At 39.5% G+C, this 24298-nt stretch overlaps 1 protein-coding gene across 1 annotated transcript in view; it reads right to left on the bottom strand.

Annotated features, from left to right (window-relative positions):
• Positions 1–24298, bottom strand: part of LOC122969064 (matrix metalloproteinase-17-like) — a 70042-nt gene that overhangs the window by 17011 nt on the left and 28733 nt on the right. Inside the window, exons 3-4 of the mRNA XM_044334643.1 lie at positions 24113–24248; positions 7204–7490 (exon numbers count right to left, since the gene is read on the bottom strand). Of these exons, the coding sequence (XP_044190578.1) occupies positions 7204–7490; positions 24113–24248 (423 nt within the window). The remainder of the gene's footprint in view (positions 1–7203; positions 7491–24112; positions 24249–24298) is intronic.

The raw sequence follows: 24298 nt of genomic DNA on the forward strand, positions 1-24298 counted from the left end.
TTACAGTCTACTTTACTCGGGGGCCATAATTTACAAAATGAACATCATGATGTATTGAAGAAGACTTGAGACTAGCAATTGAGATCATAAACTCATTAGGAAACTGTTGAGGTAATAAATCAAGTGAGAAGTAGGGTTATTTTCTCATAGACTTCCATTCAAACGGACTTCTTTTTGGAGCCAGTGAAGTCGCCCCCTGCTGGCCATTAGAGAGAATGCAGGTTTAAGTCACTTCTACATTGGCTTCACTTTACCCCTTTGATTTGCATACAGTAGATCCAATGTTATATTTTCCCTGGCGTGGCATTAAACATAGAAGGAAGACATAGAAGCATAGTTAAAGTTTCCGGAGATGAGGAGGAGGGACTGTGGGTGCAAAGTCTTCAGCTGTGATACGACAGTGTGTATGTGCGAGAACTCCTTCGGCAGGTAATAAGGCCGAATGCTAACAGCTAGCAGCTCAATGTCCCTCGTGCAGTGTTGTTCTTTAACACTGATGTGCCCAGGGTTGCATCATCTACCATTCACAAACATCACTATTCTCCAATCCTTCCTCTTACCACTCTCCCTTGCTCTCCTGTCCACTCTCACGAGTCGAAAACTACCCAGGGTTACTAATGAGTCCGAAGTGAGTTCATTCAGCCAAATCTCTGTGAAGCACATGATGCTACACTCCTGATACTCCCTCTGTAGGCTTGTCAGCACCATTAGCTCCTCCATCTTATTTGGGAGAGATCTCACGTTCCCCATAATAACAGATGGTAGGCTTGGTTTTTACTGTCTTTTCCTTTCTCTGCACTTTGCTCCAGCTCTGCATCCCCTCTTCCTTCTCCTTATTTCCGTAGGGTTCTCCAGTTTCTGCAGTTTCTCCACAGAGAGTATCCTTGTGTGGTACAGCGCTAACAGTTGTTCCCAGTTGTAGACAATAGAGCCTCGGTTGAATGGGTCTCCCGATGCAGTTGTAAGTAGTCAAAAAATAAGCAAAAGGCAAAACGCTAATCTCACCAATTGCACATCCATAGTTGCACATGGACGAAGGAGATTAGTGTAGAAAAGAACACAAAAATACACTAAAAAACACAGAAAGGAGGCCAGAACTGCAATAACAGGCTGCCGCTCGCACAGCGCCGGAAGTGAAGGTCAGTGAAATTGTTTTTCTTTTTCTAACCTGTCCATGGTCAGATAGTGCGATAATATAGTAATCATAAACTGTCCACTTCACTTATCATTGTATTCTTTATCAGTGTTTCTTCTCTCTAGCAGAGTTCCAATCCTCACAGTGACATAAACAGTATGCATGTATGCAAGCATGCATGCATGCACACCACATGCAAGAACACACAAGGAGAGAGCTGAATGCCATGAAAAATTCACCTATTTAATGACGCTTTTGTTTCAGTCAGGGTAATCAGTATGCAGAAGCAGGTTGCTGGTGGACTGATAATTAATAGAAGCAATCTACTGCCTGTCAAAGCAAAAACAGCACTTCCAGACCTCCACTTATTTGATCTCACCGAGATTCTGCCTCTTGCGAGTCGCGACTAATGGATGCCAGAACTATCAATCACACAGCAGGGATGAACCGGTCCGCTAAGTGTGGTGCTTAATATTCCACTATTCAGCATCATCATACACATTAGGAGATGGCCTTAGTGTACCCAGATTCAGAGTCCCGCTGAGAACAATGCACCGGGAGATGGGGGAAGGGAATTAGCAAAGGCAATTACTCAGCTATGGATTTGTCTGATAAGGTTAATTTTTTTCTAAGGATGATTACAGAGCTCTACAATCTGCTGAAGCACAAACATTCACTTTTTACCTTCTGGTCTGACCTACCAGGTTTACATCTTCTCAAGGGATTAGCATGCTTTTGAAAAAGTTGCTAAGAACAACAATTTATGAATCTGATACCTTTGTGGGAGCAGAGCTAAGCCAGGCAGGGCTTAACATCTGCTGTCTTACAAGCAGAACAACATGCAGAGACAGTGATACTGACATCAGCTAAACAATGCCTTAGAGACAAGCTGATGATGCTGGAGGAGGATGTTTTGAGATAGCAGCGAGGTGAGGCTGGCAGAGTGTGACTTTAAGAAATGAAGAGTTGTTTAATTAACTTTCCTCAGTGCGTCAGTCTATAGCAGCCAACAGCCAAACAAAACATAAGGTTAGCTGAACTTCAGAACCAGATCACAGGAGAAGAGACATCTACCTGGTCTGTGGCTAGGAGTATCTTCAGGGAGCTGATTAGTCAAGTAAAACCCTTCTAAAGACATTTGAGATGAGTTTTTTCTTCAGAAGATTTAACAGTTAAAAATAGCCGTCTGTGTGCTTGCTTTACAGATGAAAAGGTTTGATGCACTGGATGCGAATTTCACCCTTGAGGGGATTTACCACAGTGGAGGAAAGAAGTATCCTTGAAAACAGGAATGTCTAACAAGGTATAATGATTCACAGAATCCATCCATATTTTTACTTTCTTCCACATTGAAGGCCATTTCACTGTACTAACACAACAGCTGCCATCACCCTTGAGTCTGACTGAATTATTTATGGCTTGAAAAATTAATCTGTTTTACTTAGATAGTTTTACAATGTGATATTAATTATGTGCAGTTGCCCTTTTTACACGTCTCAGGGACTTCTTATTTGTTATTGTCTGCTGTTTTGTCTGTATTGTGTTGTTTGTGTTATGCTTTTTTGTAGCTTGATTCCGGAGAGGAATTACATTTAGTTCACTTGTATATAAATGAATGACAAACTGGAACTGAAACTGTAAAAACTACTTAGATTATCTGCTTCAGTACAAATATCTTTGATACAATTCTTTACTTTAGCTCAGTGGTTGTTAGAACCTGGGAAGAACTGTCTTTTGGAAAGCTCTCTGATGAAAAAAACAACTACTATGACAAAGAAAGACTACAGTCATATAGACACATCTGACCCCTTTCTCCTTTACTGCCCTGCTGCCATTAACCAGACATACATTTATGCAGCTGCTGTTGCTGGCCCCCCATTGCCCCATACACACATTCACACACACACACACTCAGGCTACGATGTCATCTGCTTGCCCTGCCACTGCTGCGGCCTGGTGGGAGGTCTAATTGGAGCAGATTGAGCTGCTGTCCTTTAGCATATGGTTCACAGCCCTGACAGTGCAAAACAAAGGAGGGAGACCCACGCAGGTTCTGGCCCCATCACAGACTCACCAGCTGTGATAGTCAGCCTCACACACACTCACTGTAAGCTCTATCCCTCAGGCCTCAGGCTGAAGTTCAGTCTGAAACATGCAGTCAGTGGGGCACTATATCTTTCCATAGACCTCTCATGTGGACAATGGCTCAACAAAATCAATTTTCTTTTTAAAAAAATAATAGTTATTAAAGTAAGAAACAACTGGAAGCAGACAAGTGCATAAGAAATACCAGGAACAATGAGAAAGTAATGCAACAAACAAGAAAGTGCTAAAAGGTTCAAGGGACTCAAGTGTTCGGGTAAAAATGTGGAGACGCTTCACAAGTTTGCCTGTCAAACGTACGTGTCATGACAAGCAAATAACCGCGTGCACACAAAATGACAAGGTTAAGTGGTGAAACAGTTCTGAGCTCCACATATTATAGAGAGCCAAAGTGGAACTGGAACTTCCTAAAAGAAAGCCTTACTCAAAATCAGATTGACATTAGTAATAATGTAATAAACTAAAAATCCATCCTTGAGCATATGTAATCAACAGTATGTCATGCCATTATTATTATTGTTTATTTAACAAGAACAATGCACAGTACATTTACTGCACCGGATATAGCTAATAGCTCTTTTTAGTTGATGCAGTAAACAAATGAGATCCTAACACTTGCACCTAGTTGAGTAAAGCACAATTGCAAGATTATATTTTCCATACATATTCCTTGAGATAATATTTTTCAAAAAATGAAATACAGAAAGTACTATAATTTAACAATGGACACAAAATATGAATTATACAAACTGATGGGAATAGCCCATAAATGGCAACTTTTTCAGAATGAGGTAACTTTTAAGTGTTTATGTGTGATATAACCGTGTAAATCACACAGTATATAGGCCTATTGTCACTGTGTCTGTGTGGCAAAATCACTCATATTGTCACTGCAGCTGCTTCATTACATGCTGCTTGCTTACAGATTTCTCCCTCTGTTTTGCTCCCAGCTTTAGAAAAGGTATTCATGTCAGGTTTTGTCACAAATTCATCTTTCATCCAGGAATTACTGTATTTGGGATGTCTGGGCATGAGGTGAGAAAGAGGTTTAGTTAGAAATAGGTATAGGCTGCCAAGGGGTGCAATGCAATGTTTCTCCTGGAAGGAAAAAGGCTTCACTTGGAATCAGAAGAGGAGTAATGGCATCCTCATATATCACATACTTTTGGCACCCCTTCATCTCCAGGCTTCAGGGACTTCTCAGCAAATCATGGTATACAGAATGGCAATAACAATCACTCTTGCACTGCTTGGGTATTTGCAATTCTATAGAAACCAAGACAAAATACAGACATTATTACCCACAAGTATAAAAAAAGTTGACTTCTTTTCTTTAGCAATATTTCACTGGAACAACGGATGGAGCACATGAGCCCACAATAACGGATCTGTGATTAAAACTGAACCTTTGGCTTCACCACAAAATATTTGCTGCTTTCTGCCACAGAGTCAGCTTTTTAAAAACCACACACCATCTCGAAACACACGTTCACCACAAAGGTCCATGTTGTCTTACAACAAGCGTAGTGTCCAAATTCCTTCCAAGAAACCACAACTTATTTTACCTGACTAGGGATGTGGGCTACATTTTTTAAATTCACAACACTTCACAAGATTCAGTTTGGGAGAATTTAGTGAAAAGAACCAGCAATAAGGCCTTAGTACTGCCTACTGCTTCAGTATGCTTCATACTAAGTGCTTGTCTAATTGTCTAATGATGCCTGAAACCCCCTCTCTCCACAGCTTTCCAACGCCAGAATTATGGAGGCCACGTTAAACAATTTCAGTAGCTTTCCCAAGCTGACGATTCGTCATGCACAACCACTTCACTCAGCAATTAGCTAGAAGGGTGCTGGTGACAAAGTAGGCAGGATGTCAAGCTCTCTTTTCTCATGTTTTCACACAACTGAATGCCTTTGAGGAGAAAATGACCAAATGTGTCTGTTTTCCTCATTTTTAGTCAAGAGTGCAGGGACACGCAAAACACAATTCTTGGAGAGAGATCAGGAAGGCAGTGTGACGAAGCCAAGAAGAGGCTATGAGGACAGGCTTTTCACCCCAACTTTGAGTGTGATCTTTTCACAGGTATAGACTTTTGCTTTTAGATGTAGTTGGCCAAAATTTCACATTAGTTCATCTCAAGCACATGTAATCCTCTCCGTCCCCTGTAGGAGATAAAGCAACAATGCGCTCCCTCCATCCTCGGCACCATGTTAAACCCTCCCCCAAGTCAGGTTTATCTTGGCTAGCTTGTCTGTCACAGCTCTGTGCCAGGTCATTTTTGGTCTTCCATGGGTCTTTTTGCCTGGAGGAGTCCATCTCAGTGCAAACCTTAGGAAATTTTCAAGCATACTTAACCTTATAGTGTCTCCACCTACCTGTACCTGAACTCAAATGATAGTAAAATACTTTTGTGGCGCTATACTATGAGGTGAAACCTATAACCTGAAATTTTAATACGTTACTGTAAAAACACGTTTGCTCATTTGTGTGTCAGTTCAAAATCATATATATCACATGCCAATATGCTCTTTAGCTTTGTGCTACACTAACTTATTCATAATAGGTTGTTTTTTTTTACATTGTATGTCGTCGTCGTCCATTTGTTGTTTCTATATGTATATAGATATCTATATCCTGTACTACTTCTCTTCTTATCATTGTTCCCTCTTTCATCATGTCCATCCATCTTTCAAAAAGAAGGGACTGCAACTGATATGTTTTTTTTTGCACCAGAGTGAAGAAAACCAACAAAGGCTCTGGAATTCACAATCACATAAGAAAACGAGGACACACACAGTAAAGCAGAAGTCTGAAGAGGAGGCAGTTGAATGATGACACTGCAGTGAGGATAGATATTGTACTGTGAGGGACGGAATGTACAGTATGAAAGAGTGAAAGAATGAATCAGTGAATGTAAGTGAGTAACTATCTGAGCCTAAACAGCAGAGGACTGTGTTGTGTTCTCCAGAGCTGTCTAAGGATGAGGGATAATTCTAATATAAGCTTGTCTATTTCTGATCAGCAGAGCTGATTGAATTCCATTTAGAGCCGCTGTCATCCTGTCCTCATTTCAAACTCGTAGATCTCCCTCAGTGGGCAATCAGGCTCTTTGAAAACTGTTTGATGAAAGAAATTTGACCAGATCACTCAGGATAACACTGCATAAACCAATCTATTAGCCCACACAGCTCAAAGCAAAAACACACTGGGTGAATGTGTTTCACTGGAATGGGCCAAACACAGCCTATAATAAAGACAGACTTAATAATGATACAGTAGAGATAATAATGAATCTAGCTTAGGTTAATAATCCATCTTGATAGTGTTACCAATGCAGATAATTTTGATTTATTTAACAGGGTTAATGGGATCTCCACAATGGATGCCTGACTTAGTGCACTGGAGGTTAAAGGAACTTCATGTGTGGTGCATAAAAATATATTTAAATCTCAACAACTGGGCTACAACTAATGACTGCTGATTAATCTATCAATTATGTTTTTCAATAGTTAATTTCCATCAATTGTATAGTGACTGAAATGCAAAATAAATCATAAGTTCTAATAGGCCACAATGACATCTTCAAATTCATCAATCAACTAATCATTTCTTCATAACTCAACACGAACTTTGCTTTAAAAACTGTGCACACATCTCATCGAAATTATAGGATGTCAGCATGCACACAACATGGCAATTAGTTGAATCTCAAAGGTCTAAAGCAATTAAGGCTGTACTTCCAACAGTATTACCCAGGATCACCCCTGTTTTAAGACAGACCTAAATAGCCTTAGACTGTAATGCATTAATTAAAAGCAAATTAAATTCTCTTTTAAAGAATATAGAAAGAGCTGGATCATAAAATCTATGTAAGTCTCTGCTGCTGGCACCACATGGATGTTACACATTTAGACAAACACACAGGGACTTGTGGTTTACAAGCAGATTGAAACTTTCCTCACCTGGTGACCTGAAGGTCCAGGCTTCGTCATCATCAAAGTGTGTATCACCAGCTGTAAACCTCTCGCCGGGGAAAAATGCGTGCGCCACGGTGCCCCCTGGTCCATCAAATGGATATCCATCATTGTGGTCGGCCTTAGTGAAGTCGATCTGAATGTCTGCATCACTTCCTGCCACCTCGTGGAAGTTAAGCGGTGCAATGTCGCTCCAGACCTTCAAAGCGTAGTACATCAGGGCTCGAACAGTGTCCCTGCCCAATAAGGCCGAATCCTTAGGGAAGGTTCTCACTCTGAGAGAGAAGAAGCAGAGAAGGAATATATTAAATACAAGAAAGAGTAAGAACATGGGTGAGTTGAGAGGACAAGATAAGAGATGATAGAAGAAGTGGCTGATGAGAGGGAGCTGGATGGGAGACTTGACAGAAGAACAAAGTAAAAGTGCAAGACAAGAGACCTGAGCTGGACAAAAACAGAAGAGACAGAGGAGATCATGATGGACAATAGACAAGACAAGAAGAAAAGGAAAATTACAAGGAAAGGGTAGGAGAGGTAAAATCCGTGGGAGGAGACAAGAAAAGAGGAGGATGTCAAGTGTGAGGTGACACATCAGAGACGAACATGAAGACAGACAAGAGACATAAAAGGTAAAAGTGTGGGAAAGAAGGTGCAAAAAGCAAACAGGAGGGGTTGGTATATAGCAGATGCTGTAGAATAATAGGATGGAAAGATAATTCTGAATTGCACAAAAGCATAAAGGTCAGATACACAATGTTTACCACTGTGCCAATCTTGCAAGAAAACAAAAATTTGTTTATTTTATTTGAGTCCATCAGTTTTTGAATTTCATGGTGAGATGCACCTGCTTCTCACATATATTGATAATAAGATGAGAATACAATGTGCAATGAAAAGATTATGGCGTTGTTTTTTAAGAATCATCTCACCAGCTTTTCACTGTTTCCCTGCATACCTTCTTATTTTTACCATCTACAGCTACAGTAGAAGCAAGACATGAATAAACAGAAAACCATTCAGACATCATTTCCCTGTCCTTCTACATTCTGCTGTTCTCTGTCTCATTCCCTTTCTTTTCTCTTCACCCCATCAGTCTCTGCCTCCTCCTTCTACTCTGCTTCTACATGAAGCACTCGCCTTCTTTCACCCCACAGGAGCACTTTGTCTAAATACAAGAAGGGATCTGGCCATTGATGGCTGCTGTAGGACACGGGAAAGATAAATAACTCTGAAATTTAATCAGAGTATTCATCAGTAAGAAGCAAGGCTCTTAACCAAGAGTACCTCCCAGTTATACCCTCCCACTAACATCCCATACATTGTATCTCCTAACATGTTGTAGGCGTTCAATGTTGTGTATATGACTATGGTGCACTCCATGTATTCTTATAGTCATTTCTTTCTCTCATTTATGCAAGCCCTGCGTAAGTGGCTCATAGCTAAGGACAGCATCCATTAGCTGGATTTTATTGACAATTTTTACCCGTTTTTTTGAAGTGCTCTGAAGTGCATCAAATGAGACAAAACTGTATCACAATCAAAAAGGAGCACAAACATGGATATTGATTCAGATATTGTTAGACCACATAGATAGACCACAGGACTAGTTCAAGCCAACGAGGCCAGATGTCCTACACAAAACTGAATTCCACAAGAAAGGCATGGAGTATTTTTTGGTCTTTGAAACTGAAGGCTGAAGGACAATGGACAACAAATGTGTTCACAGGTAAGCAAGCATTGGTATTCTGGTGAAAGACAATCTCAAAAGAACACACATTCTTGCACCTACCAGCACCAAAACAAAATCTGTTAAAAAATCTGTTAAACTGTCTGCATTGCTCACTGATGTTGTAATTTGCCTGGAAGGGGCAATGAAAGTGAGAAAAAAGGCTAAATCTGGATGATATCATGAAATGATGTTCTGTAAGCAAAAAGGAAAGTAAACAACAGCGGAAAGAGTTGAAGGTGAGTGCACTTAGAGCGAGGTGTCCCTCAGATGAGCTGATGAGATTTTTCAGTAAATCCTGGATAAACTGGTTTATGAATTAATTCTCTCTTACTCAAGGGACACCATCTTGTTTAGTATGGTTGGTGTTTTAATCCAAGTTTCCTTTTAATATTAATGCTCAGCACACAATTGTTAACTCAGTTTCAGCTGTAGAAAATTAAACCATATACAGTAAACTGGCACTTAGTGGAGTGGAAAGCAGGAGATCATAAACATTTAATATCACAAACTCTTTATCTTCAGACTGTCAACAGAAAATGACCCAGACTAGAACAGTCCAACTGGCCTAAATCCAGTGGTTCTCAAACTGGGGGGCTTGTCCCCCTGAGTGGGCAACATGCCATTACAGGGGATGTAATCTAAAGTCGAATGAATCTGGTTCAGTAAAGAAAAATAACCAAAGAAGACGGCTCTTCTCAGCTAACAAGCTATCAAGATTGAGTGAATATTTTGCAGTTTCCAAATGGACACAAATGAGTCTTAAAGTCATAATCTTTGAGATTTTCATGAAATCAAAGGCAGTTTTTGATATTATTTATGGGTGGCACTTTTTCCAGCAATAACCATTTAATATATTTACATTCTGTAGTAGTATAGTAGTTTTCATTGCTAGTGGCGGAGTCCACCATTCCCGCGCTGGGTTGCCTACAAGGGTTTCACAGGAAACGATGCGTTACTGTTTGTACTTTTATCTCAGTTGTATCAGAGCTGTATTAAGTTCCTGCTAATGCAAACCAAACATATCTGACTGACACAGCAGTTCCTCTTCTGCCCCCAGAATCCTGGGACCTGTAGTATTAATCCACACTGTTACCACTGAATAATTCAAATCTTATGGATTATAACGTTGTCAAAATGTCAAATCACAATTGAAATGCTTGTCCTCCTTATGGTGCATATAAAAATCTCACTCCACAAAAATAGCACCACAAAAGCCTTATCCTTTTCATCAGCTTAGACAAGCTGCACCAGCTATGGGACTGTCAAACTCAGATTGTGCCAATCATGGTAAACATTTAGGTCACAAATAAGTTCAGAGACTGAAGTTCTGTCACTACAAACAGTCGTATTCATAAAAAAAAAAGCTTTGTGTCATTCCCATTCCTCTTTTGTTGAATCTGGCATCTTGAAAGCCGAGTTTCTGTCAAACAAATGATTTGTTTGACATTTGTTTCAATTCATACTCAAATTCTTTATAATTAAGGACTCCTTGCTGAGCGTTGGTGACTCATCCCTCTGACTGAAGTTTCTCCCCCACAGGTTTTTGCTCTTTTACCAGCCTAGGATCTCCGATCATGGTAGTGGTGCATCGACAGTTCATCAAAGGTTCACTTATCTTTCTTGGTTCTTAATCTTTTTTTCTGTTTCCTGATGGATGGTGAGCTTGCGGAGCTCTTTGTTGTGGTTTAAGACCACTGGCATTGTTCATAAAAGATTCAAAAAAGATTTTTTCGTGAGTCTCACATCTACTTTCTTTAATCACAACCTTTAGCTAGAGAGTATTGATACAGGATGATTCTTTGAAAAAAAAAACCCAGATGTCTTTCAATGGCATACCATTAAAACTAGATACTGTTAAGATATGGTTAACGATATCTTGACATGTTTTAAGATGAAATACTCTACTCTGAATAATAATTTGTGTCTAATATGTTTTTTCCACAAAAAAGTTCAATTACCTTGTTAAAATCCTTAAAATGACACATCCTCCTTCTCCGTCATTACAAATACATGCTACACACCCATTCACTCCCATGACCCCTACATACTTACATTTCACCTTGCTACATGACCTCCTCTGACACTGAAATTTGCCACCGGACATAAATCATGTGCTACAGATTCATTCAACTTACTTTACCTTGCCATGCTGTGTAATGGAATAATACTGGCAGTGTACCAGCTCAACTCAAGTGTTCCTAGCAGAGCTTGGTGCAACTACTCCAAAAACAATGGAAAAACAGTATAACAAGAATTCTAGGAATATTGGGCTGCTCATAATATATATATATATATATATATAATCTTAGTACTTAGTGATGTCAACATTTACATCTACTGTCAATTTCAAGCATTTCCCATTGTGATTCAGACTTAATTTGTTAATGACTGTACAAAGGACCACTGAGTCTCAGGTGCAGATCAATTGCTTGATTGTTTGTTCAGCACTCTGATCACTAAGACTGGCTCTGCTTACTTGTGCCAACCCTGACAGCTTGTCACAGGGGTTTGAAAGTAAATGCTTCCTCCACAAATGATTCAAGCATTTATACGTTGTATTTCAGATGAGCAAGGCAAGATGGCTGTGTGTTTATGAGTAAAGTGTGTGTACAGTATATTTGTTTGTTAATTTCACCAGGTGACACTCACTGTTTTATTTCAGAACAACACACTGTGCATGTCCAATCTGCAGAGTAAACGATATAGGCAAGAAGTAGATAATGAAGGAGAAAAGAGTGTTAAAATTAGAAAACAGAGAGCTAACAAGAGGGAGGGCGAGCAAAAGAGGAAGTAAAGAGTAGAAATAGACACTCTCTCCTAATGCAGAAATATTTCTGACATCTCCCTATGGCTTCATTTCTAACTTTAGTCGGGATCATGGAGTTTGTTCTCCTCTCCTTGAGAATGACAAGTTCCTTAAGTTTCAGCGTTTCTCCAGGCTACTACACTCAGAGGAAACAGTGATCACACAGACACATTTCCATCTCTGACAGAGTATCTGATGTCTCCTTTTCCTTACCCGCCAAAAATGTTCCTCATTACAAAATGACTTCTGTTGCAGATGTGTATAGTACAGAGGTGTGAGTATGAAAGAGAGAGAGAGAGAGTGAGAGAGAGAGACTGCCCCTTTTATGCCAATGATACACAGGCCTAAGCGGGAGAGGAAAAAAAAAACTTTGTGAAAGCCCTTTTCTCCATATGCAGTTACATATATCAACTATAACACATGTTCCTTGCTTGTAGCAACTAAAGCAAGTTTTTATGGTTGTTTTTAAGCTCTCATAGCACTTGGTTAAGGTTTGGTTAAGATCAAAGTCTTGGTTAAATATTTTACAATAGTCCACACTGACCTGAAGTTCAAAACTCAACATGTTTCTTAACATTTAACCAAAACCACAATCTTTCCCAAGCCTAAATCTTTTGTTACCTAAACCTAACCATACAGGATACTTGGGGTAAAGATCCAGTGCTCCTGAGTTTTTTTTTTTCTCCTTGCACTATTATTTATTTCTCTAGCACTTAGGCTCCAGAGAAATGCCTTTTCATTCTGGTACATATGTAAAATATATGGTTTGAATAACAATAAACTTGAACTTGAATATGATACTGTTTACAAAGAATTCACTATATGTGGGGAGGACAAAACTGGGATTTTGAGAGGTGAGAAGGGGCATGTCCCATGTTCCCATAGAAATACTTGCATTAATACTGTATGTCCATGAAACACATAAACCTGCACACAACTACATCCAGAGTATGGTGTTTATGGGGACCAATAAGAAAACAGGTTTGCAACCCATCTTGCTTCCTGCACCAAAAATCAGGAAAAGGTGATTTAACAGACTTTGAAATTAGTCGGATAGACAGAAGGCTGATTAAGGCAGACTTCATTTTCTCGACCTCTAATTCCTTTGAACGATTTCCACCTTCATTTGACAAATGAGTAAGAGCAAACTAGGCTTAGGTAAATGCGTGTGTTTTGCACACACACACACACACACACACACACACAATCTTCTATTCCATTTCACCTGTTTGACTTTTAATTTCCACGCACTTCTTATAGACCTTTCCACACGTGTACTGGAGAGTGATGATTAAGTTGAAGAGAGGCGGAGAGGAAAGGAGAGAGGGGGATGGAGAGATGAACAAAGAGAGGGAGAGAAAAAGATGAAGAAAACTCTAAGACTCTTTTGCTGTCCCCCGCCTTCAGCCTCTCAGCATGCTCTTACCTCCTGTGGTTCTGCTGCTCCACAGAGACATGAGCCGACATCAAATGTGACGCTAAAAAGTACATGCGCGTGCAAAATACATGGGCACGCACACGCACACACAAATAATATCCACCTCCTGTGCTCTGCTCCCCTCCGTAGACATAAGCTGATTACCCTGAAAATTGAAAGCTCACATGCCGATGGTGATTCATGCATTTGTAGATGCACACATGTAGAATCACAGAGCCACATACATGAAAATATTTCACTGACAGAGACACAGACTCATGCTGTGTATTACCAAAAACTCCACATACTTCTATACACATGAGCACATACACACGTCATGTCATTCAGGCTGAAGATGAAAGGCACTAAATTAAAAGGCTCTGCATGAATCTCCCCTCTCTCCACAAATCTCTCTCTCCCCTTTTTCAGTCTGCATCTCCCTCTTCCCTCTTCCCTATTTGTCTGCCTATCCTGACTATTGCAGTCACCAACTCTGCAATGGTGTTGTGAAATCTAGAGAAAAATAGGATGGGTCTCTATAAGATAACACTCAATAACGGCGTTATAGTTATTCTTAAAGTTCCACCAAGCAATTTCACAGGTTGATGGCCTCAAATAGCAGCAGAGAGATGGATGCTGAGGGCTTCAATACTCTTATGTAGTATGATGTCAATAAACTCCTCTGTGTGGCTGAATCGTTTTGTGAATTGCTTCTCATACATATGTGGGAAACTCTGGGTGCATGCTTCCCTGGCTAGAAGTATTTCAACAACTGATTCGTGATGTTAGCTAATCCAATAATGTTATGTGATTATGGGTTTGTTTAAACTGCATGTAATAATTACAAATACTGCATAACATCACGTTTCCTATATGAATCCAACAGTCATAACTGTATCCCAGTATGGAGTACTGGGGGACAAGGAATGCTACAAAAAAATCCAGGTATGACCTATGGTGACTACTAAAAGAAAACTGAACTGAACTGAAACTGGAAAATGACTACAGTGGCTGTGACTCATGGCGCATGTGGAGGGGAGCTGCAGGAGATTATGGGCTGCAAATCTAAGCCCAGTGTGGCAACCAGCACCTCTGCCTCTCTCCCGGACGAGCTTAACAACTTTTATGCCCACTTTGAAGCTCACAACATGGACCCAGTGACAGTGAAGTCGATCTACAGGTGACAGAGGCTAATGTGAGTAAAACTAATAAAAAGGGTTAAGGCTTGTTAAACTGCTGGCCCAGACAACATCCCTTCCTGTATCCTCAAGACATGCTACAGCTATCTCAGGTTTTTACTGACATCCTCTTCATTATCATCATTGAATATTGATTCTTTGTTTTCTGAAGATCTTTTTTATTACTGATCACAACTGTATTATATTTGATTTGTCGTTTAAACTGGCTTCCTTACTTTGCTGCCGTATAATTAGCTCTTGCATCCTTAACCAGCTTTTTGCTGCAAAGTTTTCTGCACTTTCCATTTTATCTCTGATGCACAGTGGTGTTGACTACTTGGTGCACTCTTTTAATGAACACTGCCTTTCAGCATTGGATATAGTGGCCCTTATTAAAACTAGATCAGCTCCTTTGATCAAGTGCTCCCCTTGGATAAATGCCAACATTCACTCTCTAAAGAGAGACTGTAGGAGAGTGGAGTGCCTATGGAATATCACCCGACTATATGTCCACTATCTTTATTTAAAAGAACTTTTAATGTCTTTCAATAATGTGGTAAAGGATGCCAGAGCTACTTACTTCTCTAATCTTATATTTAACATTTGGAGCAATCCTAGAGTTTTATCTGACACTATTAGTAATATTGTTACTCTTGCATCACCTGCTGTTCCGATTTTTTAACATAACATATATCTTTCTTTCTTTGTGGGCAAGATAAATGACATCAGGTCGAACATTTTCCCCTCACCTTCCCACCCTATCTTGTGCTCCTCTCATCCTACAATCCTGGAGAGGTTTTCTCCAATAACACTCCAAGATCTTACTCACTTGGTAAACCGTATGAAAACCTCCTCTTGCCCCCTTGACATCTTAACAACATCTCTGTTTAAAAATGTAATTGGCTCTATTGGTCCTGCTGTGCTCTCCATAATCAACAACCCTCTGTTACCTGGCCATGTCCCTGTTCAATTCAAACAAGCTATTATTCAACCACTTCTCAAAAATCTAATCTTGATCCATCTCTAACCCTAAATTACAGGCCCATCTCCTTGCTTTGCCTCTGTAGCCAAGATTTTAGAAAAAGCGGTTGCTAAGCAGCTCACAAATGCAATAGATGAACATAATATCTTTGATACATTTCAGTTTCTGCTTCCGCCATATGCACTCAACAGAAACAGCTCTTCTGCGAGTGTCTAATGATTTCTTGATGTGTGGTGCCGCAGGAGAATGTTCGGTGTTGGATCTCAGTGCAGCTTTTGATACTGTGAACCACTGTATCTTGGTTGATAGCCTTGAGCAGTCAGCCCTGCAGTGGTAGTCCTCCTACCTCTCTAGGAGGTTTGCAGTTTCTGTTGGCAGCTTTGCCTCCTCATCTGAAACTCTGTATTGTGGTGTGCCCCAAGGTTCAGTCCTTGGTCCTATTCTGTTTATCTTGTATATGTTTCCCCTTGGACAGATAATAAGGTACTTTAAAGGTATCTCCTATCACTGCTACACTGATGATGTTCAATTATATGTCTCATTTAAACCTCAAAATATAGATAAACTGTCAGTTGTAAATAACTGCCCAAACACTATAAAAAAACTGGATGACTGATAATTTCTTACAGCTAAATACGGAAAAAACTGAAATCCTTATTTCTGCCCCTCCTTGTGTTGTCCCTAAGCTAAGGGATGGTCTTGGGTCTTTTCCAGAAATGTAGGTGTCACTATGGACCAGGCCCTGACTCTGGACCAACATGTCAAGTGTCTGATTTGCTCTTGTTTTTTCCAGCCGAGAAACACTGCAAAGCTTGGGCCCATTGTGTCTCAAGCGGAGCTGGAAATGTTAATTCATGCTTTTATATTATATTGTATTGTATGACTATTGTAATTCCCTTTTCACCTGCCTCAGCATCTTTTACAAGTGGTCCAAAATGCTGCTGCTAAACTCTTGACCTCCAAAAGGTCTCATGTGACACCGATTCTGATTGCTCTTCACTGGCTCCCCATCAAATTCAGAATCCAATTTAAAGTTCTTGTGATCACTTATACTGTAGAGCTCTGCATGGTCAGGTACCTGCCTAAATTAGAGATCTACTGCAGACCTATGCACTGGCAAGTCTCTAAGGTCTTCTGATCAGGGTTTGCTGGTTGTTCCTAGAACTAGCCTTAAAACTAAAGGAGACTGTGCTTTTGAGGTTGTGTCTTCTAAACTTTGGAACTCTCTCTCTCTGGATTTAAGATCTGTAGACCCATTTGTTCAGACTTGCCTTTGTGTAATTTTTAAATTTTCTGTTCTGTTTTTTATTGTTTTATATCTGTATGTATGTTTATGCTTTATTTCCTCTGCGAAGCACTTTGTGATGTCTCTGCTCTTGAAAGGTGCTATTTAAATAAAATTACTTACTTACTTACATTTTTAACCTGTCCCTGTCATTGTGTGTGGTTCCACGGTATTTTAAGAAAACACCCATCTCTTGCTGCCTTAATTATTATCAACTTGTCGCTTTGACCTCTGTTATTATGAGGTGCCTGGAAAGATTGGTTATATCACATATAAAATGTAACATTACTGCTACCCTTGACCATTAAAGTTTGCCTACTGTTCCAATAATAATAATATCACTCTGCATACTGCTTTAGTACACCTTGAAAAGAAAAATAGCTATGTCAGAATGCTGTTTATTGATAACAGCTCTGCTTTCAATATAATTGTACCATCCAAACTGGTGCTGAAACTCGGAGGTGTGGGCTACTCTATCTGTAATTGCCTATTTGATTTCCTGACAGGCAGGCCCCAGACTGTGAGAATAGGTAAAACATACTCATCTACATTAGTTCTTAGGGCTGGTGGGCCTCAGGGCTGCTGTCTCAGTCCCCTATTGTGCAGTCTGTTTACACACAACTGTGTTGCCAAGTATGACAACAACAACATCATAAAATTCACAGATGGAGGGAAGTGGCAGATCTAACCATATGGTGCCATGATAACAACCTCTCTCTAAATGTCAAGAAGACAAAAGAAATAATTTGACTTCAGAAAGATCAGAGAAAATCACATTCCTATTTCCATCAATTGGTCATCTGTTGAAATTGTTGACAGCTTTATATTTCTTGGCATACACATCTAAGACACCCTAACATGGTCTCTCAACACCAATTGCATCCTTACGAAAGCACAGCAGATACTGTACTTTCTGAGGCGCTTAACAGTTTTGAACTTTTATTGCTGTACCATTGAGAGTGTCCTGGCAGGCTGTATCACAGTGTGGTTTGGCAACCTGACTGACTGCTCAGGACTGCAGATTGCTACAAAGGACAATAAGGACAGCAGCAAAAGTCTTGGCACAAAACTACCACAACTTCATAACATTTATACACAACTGAAAAGGAAATCCCAAAAAATCATTAAGGACACCAGCCACCCCCCTCATGTTCTGTTCTGTTAAGGCAGAGAGAGCCAGAGCACCAGTATTTCATTGTATTTTAATATTTTACATTATTAAATTTTTTCCACTGAGGATGATACAGCTGTAGGACTTTCTCACATTAACAATGTAATTCCAAGAGTACTTATTATTATCTTTTTAAGAGATTTTTGCACCAAAAGTGTGTCCATGAGTAGAATAAACAAATTGATGCTTAACTTTTAATGGTGCATTTGTGCGAGAACAAAATAATGTTGCGGATAAAGATGAGTGAAAATATCGTCAAGAAGGCTTACATTTTTGGCTCATTATCATTACCAGCCACTTAAAATCCACTGAACAGTTAAATTGTGCCACATTGTTTAATTCAGTAAAAACAGCAGGGATGAAATAATGTTTTGGGGCTTTCTTGTTATTAGTACAAACATTTTATAGTAGAAGTAGCAGTAGTAGCATTTTGGCAATGCCGGTCTGTCCTCAACAACTAATGGAAGGCTCACCATGAAATTTTGTAAAAGCACTGATGTATCCTAATGACTTTTGTGATTCCTTGACTTTTCCTCTAGCAATATTAGCAGGTGGACATATTTGGTTTTGAGTCTCAACAACTTTAAGATGGATTGCCACAGAAATTGATATTCAAATCCTTCTTAGGATTAACCTGTAATAACTTTGGTGATCCCCTGACTTTTCATCTTGTGTCATCATCAGGTAAACATTGTAATTTGTCAAATACTTTGGTTTATGACCAAACCCCAAAACTAATGACATTCCCATCAGCCTCAGCTGTACTATATTTAGTACTAATTGGCAAATGTCAGAGAAGATGGTGAACATAGTAAACATTATACCTGCTAAGCAGCTAGCATGGCTGTAGACTCTTAAGACTTAGTTAGTATCAACATATTATTTTGTAATCAGTCCAGTAATTCAGGCAGAGATTGTTATTTTGTTCCTAATTATCCAGATATAGTAGCTGCAGTGTCTCCTTAGCTGAATATGAGGACTGACATAGATTACTCCACAAGGGACGCAGTAACCTCTCAGAGTGAAAAGCTTTTCTGTAAAAGCTTTGAAGATCTCTTCCCGCAGGCCAGAATACTACGTTATATGGAAATCGTATTAATTCAACCTGTAGTATGCAAACAGTAAAGGAATTTGTCTATGATAATCACTGTTTAATACTCAACAATATATATATTTTATAGGTGCAAAAGAAACAAGAGAGAAAAACAGTTTTCCATGCTGTGGTATGGCTGGTCATTACTGCTAGCAGCTTCATGTTATTACTCCTTATAGCCCCAGGGCTACATCTAAGACTATAACATGCCGGTGCCCTTGGATACAGCTGTGGCATTTCTTAACACTCACTAACAACTGTGAGCTATGGCTATAATTAGTACTTTGATGGACCCCTGCCGCTGAGTTATGACTATGGCTAGACTGAATGTTCTCATTACCAACCGCCTTCGACTTTGAATATGGCTCTTCTGTTTTTAAATAACTCTCACTGGGTTGGGAGTGCTTGACTATACCACACAGGTCTCACAAAACAATGGCTTTAAGCTTTGGGGTATGCTAATGAAATAATAATACACTCCAAAATGTAAAGAGCATGACGCCACTGTGGACCTATATGTCTATGATGGATTTTGATGGCCATTCAGTGCATGTTTATGGGCCTACATTGCTCACACTTGTACACAGTTCATTTACTTCATTAGAAAGATGATAGTGCAAGTCTAAAGAGACAGATGAGAGCACATAGTCAGTAAAACCCACCTACTGCATTAAGACTGAACAGGTGCAGAAACAAAAGATGCAATCTTCCTCCCCACGTCATTTTCATCTCATCTTTTTTTCTTTCGTCTTTGTTATCCTCATCCTCTTCGTCTTTTCTCTCCTCCATGCAGCTCACAACATCAATCTGTTTGAGTTATCAGTCGGGCTGCTAATGACTGCCAGCCTGTCTGCTGTGATAATGGGCTAACAATATGAGATAATGAGCTAACAGTGGGCTGTTACACAACTTGGCTGTTAGTGTCTGCAACATACTTGGCTGTGTGCTGTGTGGTGTTTTGGCATGTGTGTAAGAGAAAACAGAAAAATAAGGTAAGCAAAGGTTAAATTGGGATTAAGGGCTCAGCACCGGCACAAAGACTCCTAAACATAATCACAAAAATTATTTAATTATATTGCTATTATGGAAAAAACATATTACTTGAATCCAAGTCCCTACAATGAAAAATGACTCAGTCTAGCCTTATATCTTTTTTCCCTGCTTCTAGTATGAAAGGACTGACACTCACCACTCACCACCTACTCTGCATGTTTTCAGAGCGTAATGATGTGATTGATGTGTGTGAACAAGCAGAGGATACTGGTGACAGACATTGTCAATCGTGCTGAGGTGAGCTAATTTATTTTTTTATTTTTTACATTTTTTGTAGATGTTAAAAATCTGCTTTGCTTTTTCACCAAAAAATGTTTTATTTATTCATTTCTTTGTGACAGTTCTGTATGACTGAAGCAAGACTGACAAGTAACTTAGCTGTCAACCAAAACTGATCATTCTCACACAGAAAACTGGCACTGTTGAAAAACCAATAATAGATATGGCTCATAAAATCTATTGTATTTAAAGATGTTTTACAGCTGGGGTCTCTTCATGTTATGAAACATGTCATCAGACAAACATTGTTAAGTATGGCATGGTGTCTCCAGGACACCATACGGAAGTTTAGCATTAAGATTATACACCATAACACTCACAGTGTACTGTAGTAATTAGTTAAAGACAAGAATTGATGTTCCAGTCAGCATCTGTGTTTGTGCCAGCTTCTGGCCTTTGTGAAAAGTCCTTATTGTGAAAAGTCATCAGATGCATCAGATGTGCAGCAAAGCCTGTGAATACTGTTGCAGATACACTTTTAGACTTAGAGAACTACAGCAATTGCAGTTTAAACTTGATTCATATATAGAACCAAGTTATTTTTATATGCCATTTTCTTTCCTTTTTTTATCCTCTGTGTGTTTAACATGATGTAAAAAATGAACTTGTTCTGACTGAAAATAAAAAGTAAAAAGTGATTAACAAAACATCAATAAACAATCTTATTTATATACATCGCCTTCTTGGCTGTACAATGAAGTAATTAAAATTGATATACTGATGTAACATGTATGTGACATAAATGATAGGTGATATAAATAGTTATATATTTCTTTTATCTGGTTGATGTGGTGGATCAGCATACTAACATGCCTGTCAGATCTCCATTCTGTCAGCCCTGTTATCTATTCATTATAATCTAATGAAGCAAAAATACCATGAAATGTTAGATGATAAAAAATGCCTTTCTGAACCAAGCAGTGAGAGAACATCAGTTGAAAAAAGAAAAAAAAAAAAAGAAAAACAGAAGCAGAAAGCACTCCCAGAGAATTACAGCGGAGGCCAATCTGTGCAGGATATCAATGCTTTGTTACGGCGCTTTACTGAGAATCTGCACCATATGGAAATCTCCATGGATCTGAAGCCAGCAGATAATCCACCACTGTTCCTATGCTACATGCTACTGTTCTACAAATCTGAGTGCTGTGAATACAAAAGTTCTTCACTGGACTGAAGACAAGTCTGTCTTATTTCAGAGTGGAGTGAGCTGACAGGGCTGCGGCGTATGATTGGCAGCAGCACAAAGAAGGGAAGGAAAGTTAAAGCCCACCAGGAGAGAGACAACACATACAGGCCAGTGTGTATGTGCATATGTGTGTGTGTGTGTGTGTGTGTGTGTGTGTGTGTGTGTGTGTGTGAGTGAGTTTATAAGCAGTTCTGTTAGCTCTCCTGACTTCTCACTTCATGCATGTATTGACATTCTGCACACACACACACACACACATGCTGGCTCACACACAAGCTTATGGCTCATTGTCGAGTCGGTCCTGATAGCATGTGTGAATCAGCACAGTCCAGCCATACGATTCACTGCCTCCTTCTCTGCGGTCGAACACTAGAGTATGGTTTCTCAGATGGTCATAGATGAATGTATTATTTAATCTCTCTCTCAAACAAGGGCTTTGTTCATTTGGAATACTCAACCAATCAGATCTAGCTTCTGTCAAATACTCACCACCCGTAGGCTTAAAAAGTAGCTCTGAAAAAGTTTGTAGCTTGCTTCTCAGAACGTAATGAGCTCATGGATGAATAACAGAGACTTGGATGAAGCATCTATGGTTTTTACTGTATTTCATACCTGCAGTGACTCTGGGTCACTATTGTAATTAAGAAATTCATTTAAGATAAACTAATGATAAGACAGATGTGATTTTCAGTGTAGTATTCCTTTGATTACAGTAGAACTGCACAGACTATTTAATGTCCTGTTAGTGGATCTAATTAATGCTTGTAATACTCAGATAATTCAGCAAAGAGTCATTTTTTAATCACTTTTATTAATCATTTTATACCAAGGAATTTATATCCTGAAGAATCTTTGTTCATCTTTAAAGAAAACAGATGTGTTTGTTGTTTATAAAAGGTTTCTCTAATCAGCTTGCCACTTTTACAAAATGCCCTTCCTTTGGGCCAGTATTGATCTGGAGAGCAAAAGATTTCCGGCTCGAGGAAGAGTCCTCTAATCTAATCAAAAGATGCACAGATGGAGCTGACGGGACTGCACTGATGCGATGTACTGGACTGAGCTGAACTAAACTGTACTGGATTGAATCTGAGTGTACAAAACTGCATTAGGCTCAGAACTGATCTCATTTGAAGCAAATAAATCTGAAACTTTCAAGTCAACTGGACATTTCTCCTTTAGATAGTTAAAACTAAACTTAAAAGTAGATGTTCAAGTAAATATTCACTGACCCCAACTTTAGCCTAATCCTAACCTAATCCTATTTGTAACAGGCCTAAGAGTGATACTAGGACGACCACTGAATATATATACTTTTCAAACATTTAAAGGGGACATATTATGCTTTTTGTGATTTTCTGTTATTTTTATATGTTATGATTGTGGATGTCTATGTTAAACATGGTCAAAGTTCCAAAACTTGAGGTGAATGTATTTAAAAATGCAGCCTTCAAGTCAATAGCCAGGGCTTCAGCCTGCTCTTAACACTTTGGCTGCATTTGAAACCACCTACTATACTAGCAGTACGTACAGTTTTGGCCAAAATGTAGCATGTAGTATGCAGTAGGCAAACAAAAGCAAAATCTGCACTATGCCAAAATGTGAACATAGTGTCAGTTCAGACAGGCCACAAAGTGAAGCTTAGCTCACAAACCCAGCTACATCAGCTGATAGCAGCTGATCTCAAAGCTAGCTCACATCAACTGATGGCTCAGCTGATTCCTTCTTTGCATTCAATTGGCAAATCTCATACAAGGCGCCTTATTTAAAGCTGCTTCAGTCTGCATATACTTACTGTTTCCTGTGCAAACCGCTTGCAACCTGCCTCCACCCCAGCTCCTCTGTACATGCTGTGTCTGACTTAAACAATGTCCTTTGTGTTGTCATTGTTGCCTGCTCTGTTCTGTACCTGGGGTCTTTGCTGCTGCTCTCTTCTACCATGTGTTTATATGGAACGCTTAAGGCTTTCCATATAATGCACATGGAAGGGAGGTCCCAGGGGGGTCTTTTCTGCTGCTCTCCCTGCCTTAGGCTTTCCATGTATGAACATGGAAGGTCAGGGAGTTCCCAGAACAGAACCATACTGCCAAATATACTACTGTATCATAAAAGGTTTCTTTTGACTAAAGTGGTCTTGACTGTTTGCGTTGTCCACTTGCATATTTCAGATCAGATTTGGGCTCGAACATGCGCAGATGTATTTGAGAAGTTTCCATTTCAAGTAAAGAATCAGAAAAAGAAGTGAAATCGTGCTAGTAATATTTGTCTGTGTAGCCTCCCAAGCTGCCAGAATTATGTGGAGGGGCAGCTTCTGGTAGATGACCAATCAGAACTGAGTGGGCTCATGGGGACCTTAAAGAGACAGGAGTTAAAATGGCCTGTTTCAGACAGAGGCTGAAATGAGGGGCTGCATAAAGGGCCAGTTTAAGATAAATAAGGACTTTTTGAACTGTAAATCATGCAAAGATATTCCAGTAGAGCCCAAGAATATAAATATAGATTTGGAAATGTGCATGATACATCCCTTTCTTACAATTTGAAAGTCAGTAGCCCTTCTAGTGACACACAAATTAAATGGCAAGATCTGGAGTCCCCAAATAATATGACTGTGCTCTCTTTTCTATGGACATTCTGGTCTAATATTCATGTAATCTGTGTAACACAGTTATATAGTGTAACCAGCATAGGGTCTTGTTGACCTCATATTTCATAGTTCCCCACCTCCAGGAGAGATGTCTCTTATTCCATTTGTTTGGAGGAGTTAGGCTTCGTTTCCTGCGGCCCACTGTCACTTCAGCCTCAGACACATCTGGTAGAGAACATCTGGGTGTTTTCATTAGGCCCAGTGTGGCTTGGTCTGGAGAGGAGAGGAATTGATCATGTCAGAGAGGTGCTGATTTAACACTA

This window comes from Thunnus albacares, chromosome 18, assembly GCF_914725855.1.
Source record: "Thunnus albacares chromosome 18, fThuAlb1.1, whole genome shotgun sequence".
NCBI lineage: Eukaryota > Metazoa > Chordata > Actinopteri > Scombriformes > Scombridae > Thunnus > Thunnus albacares.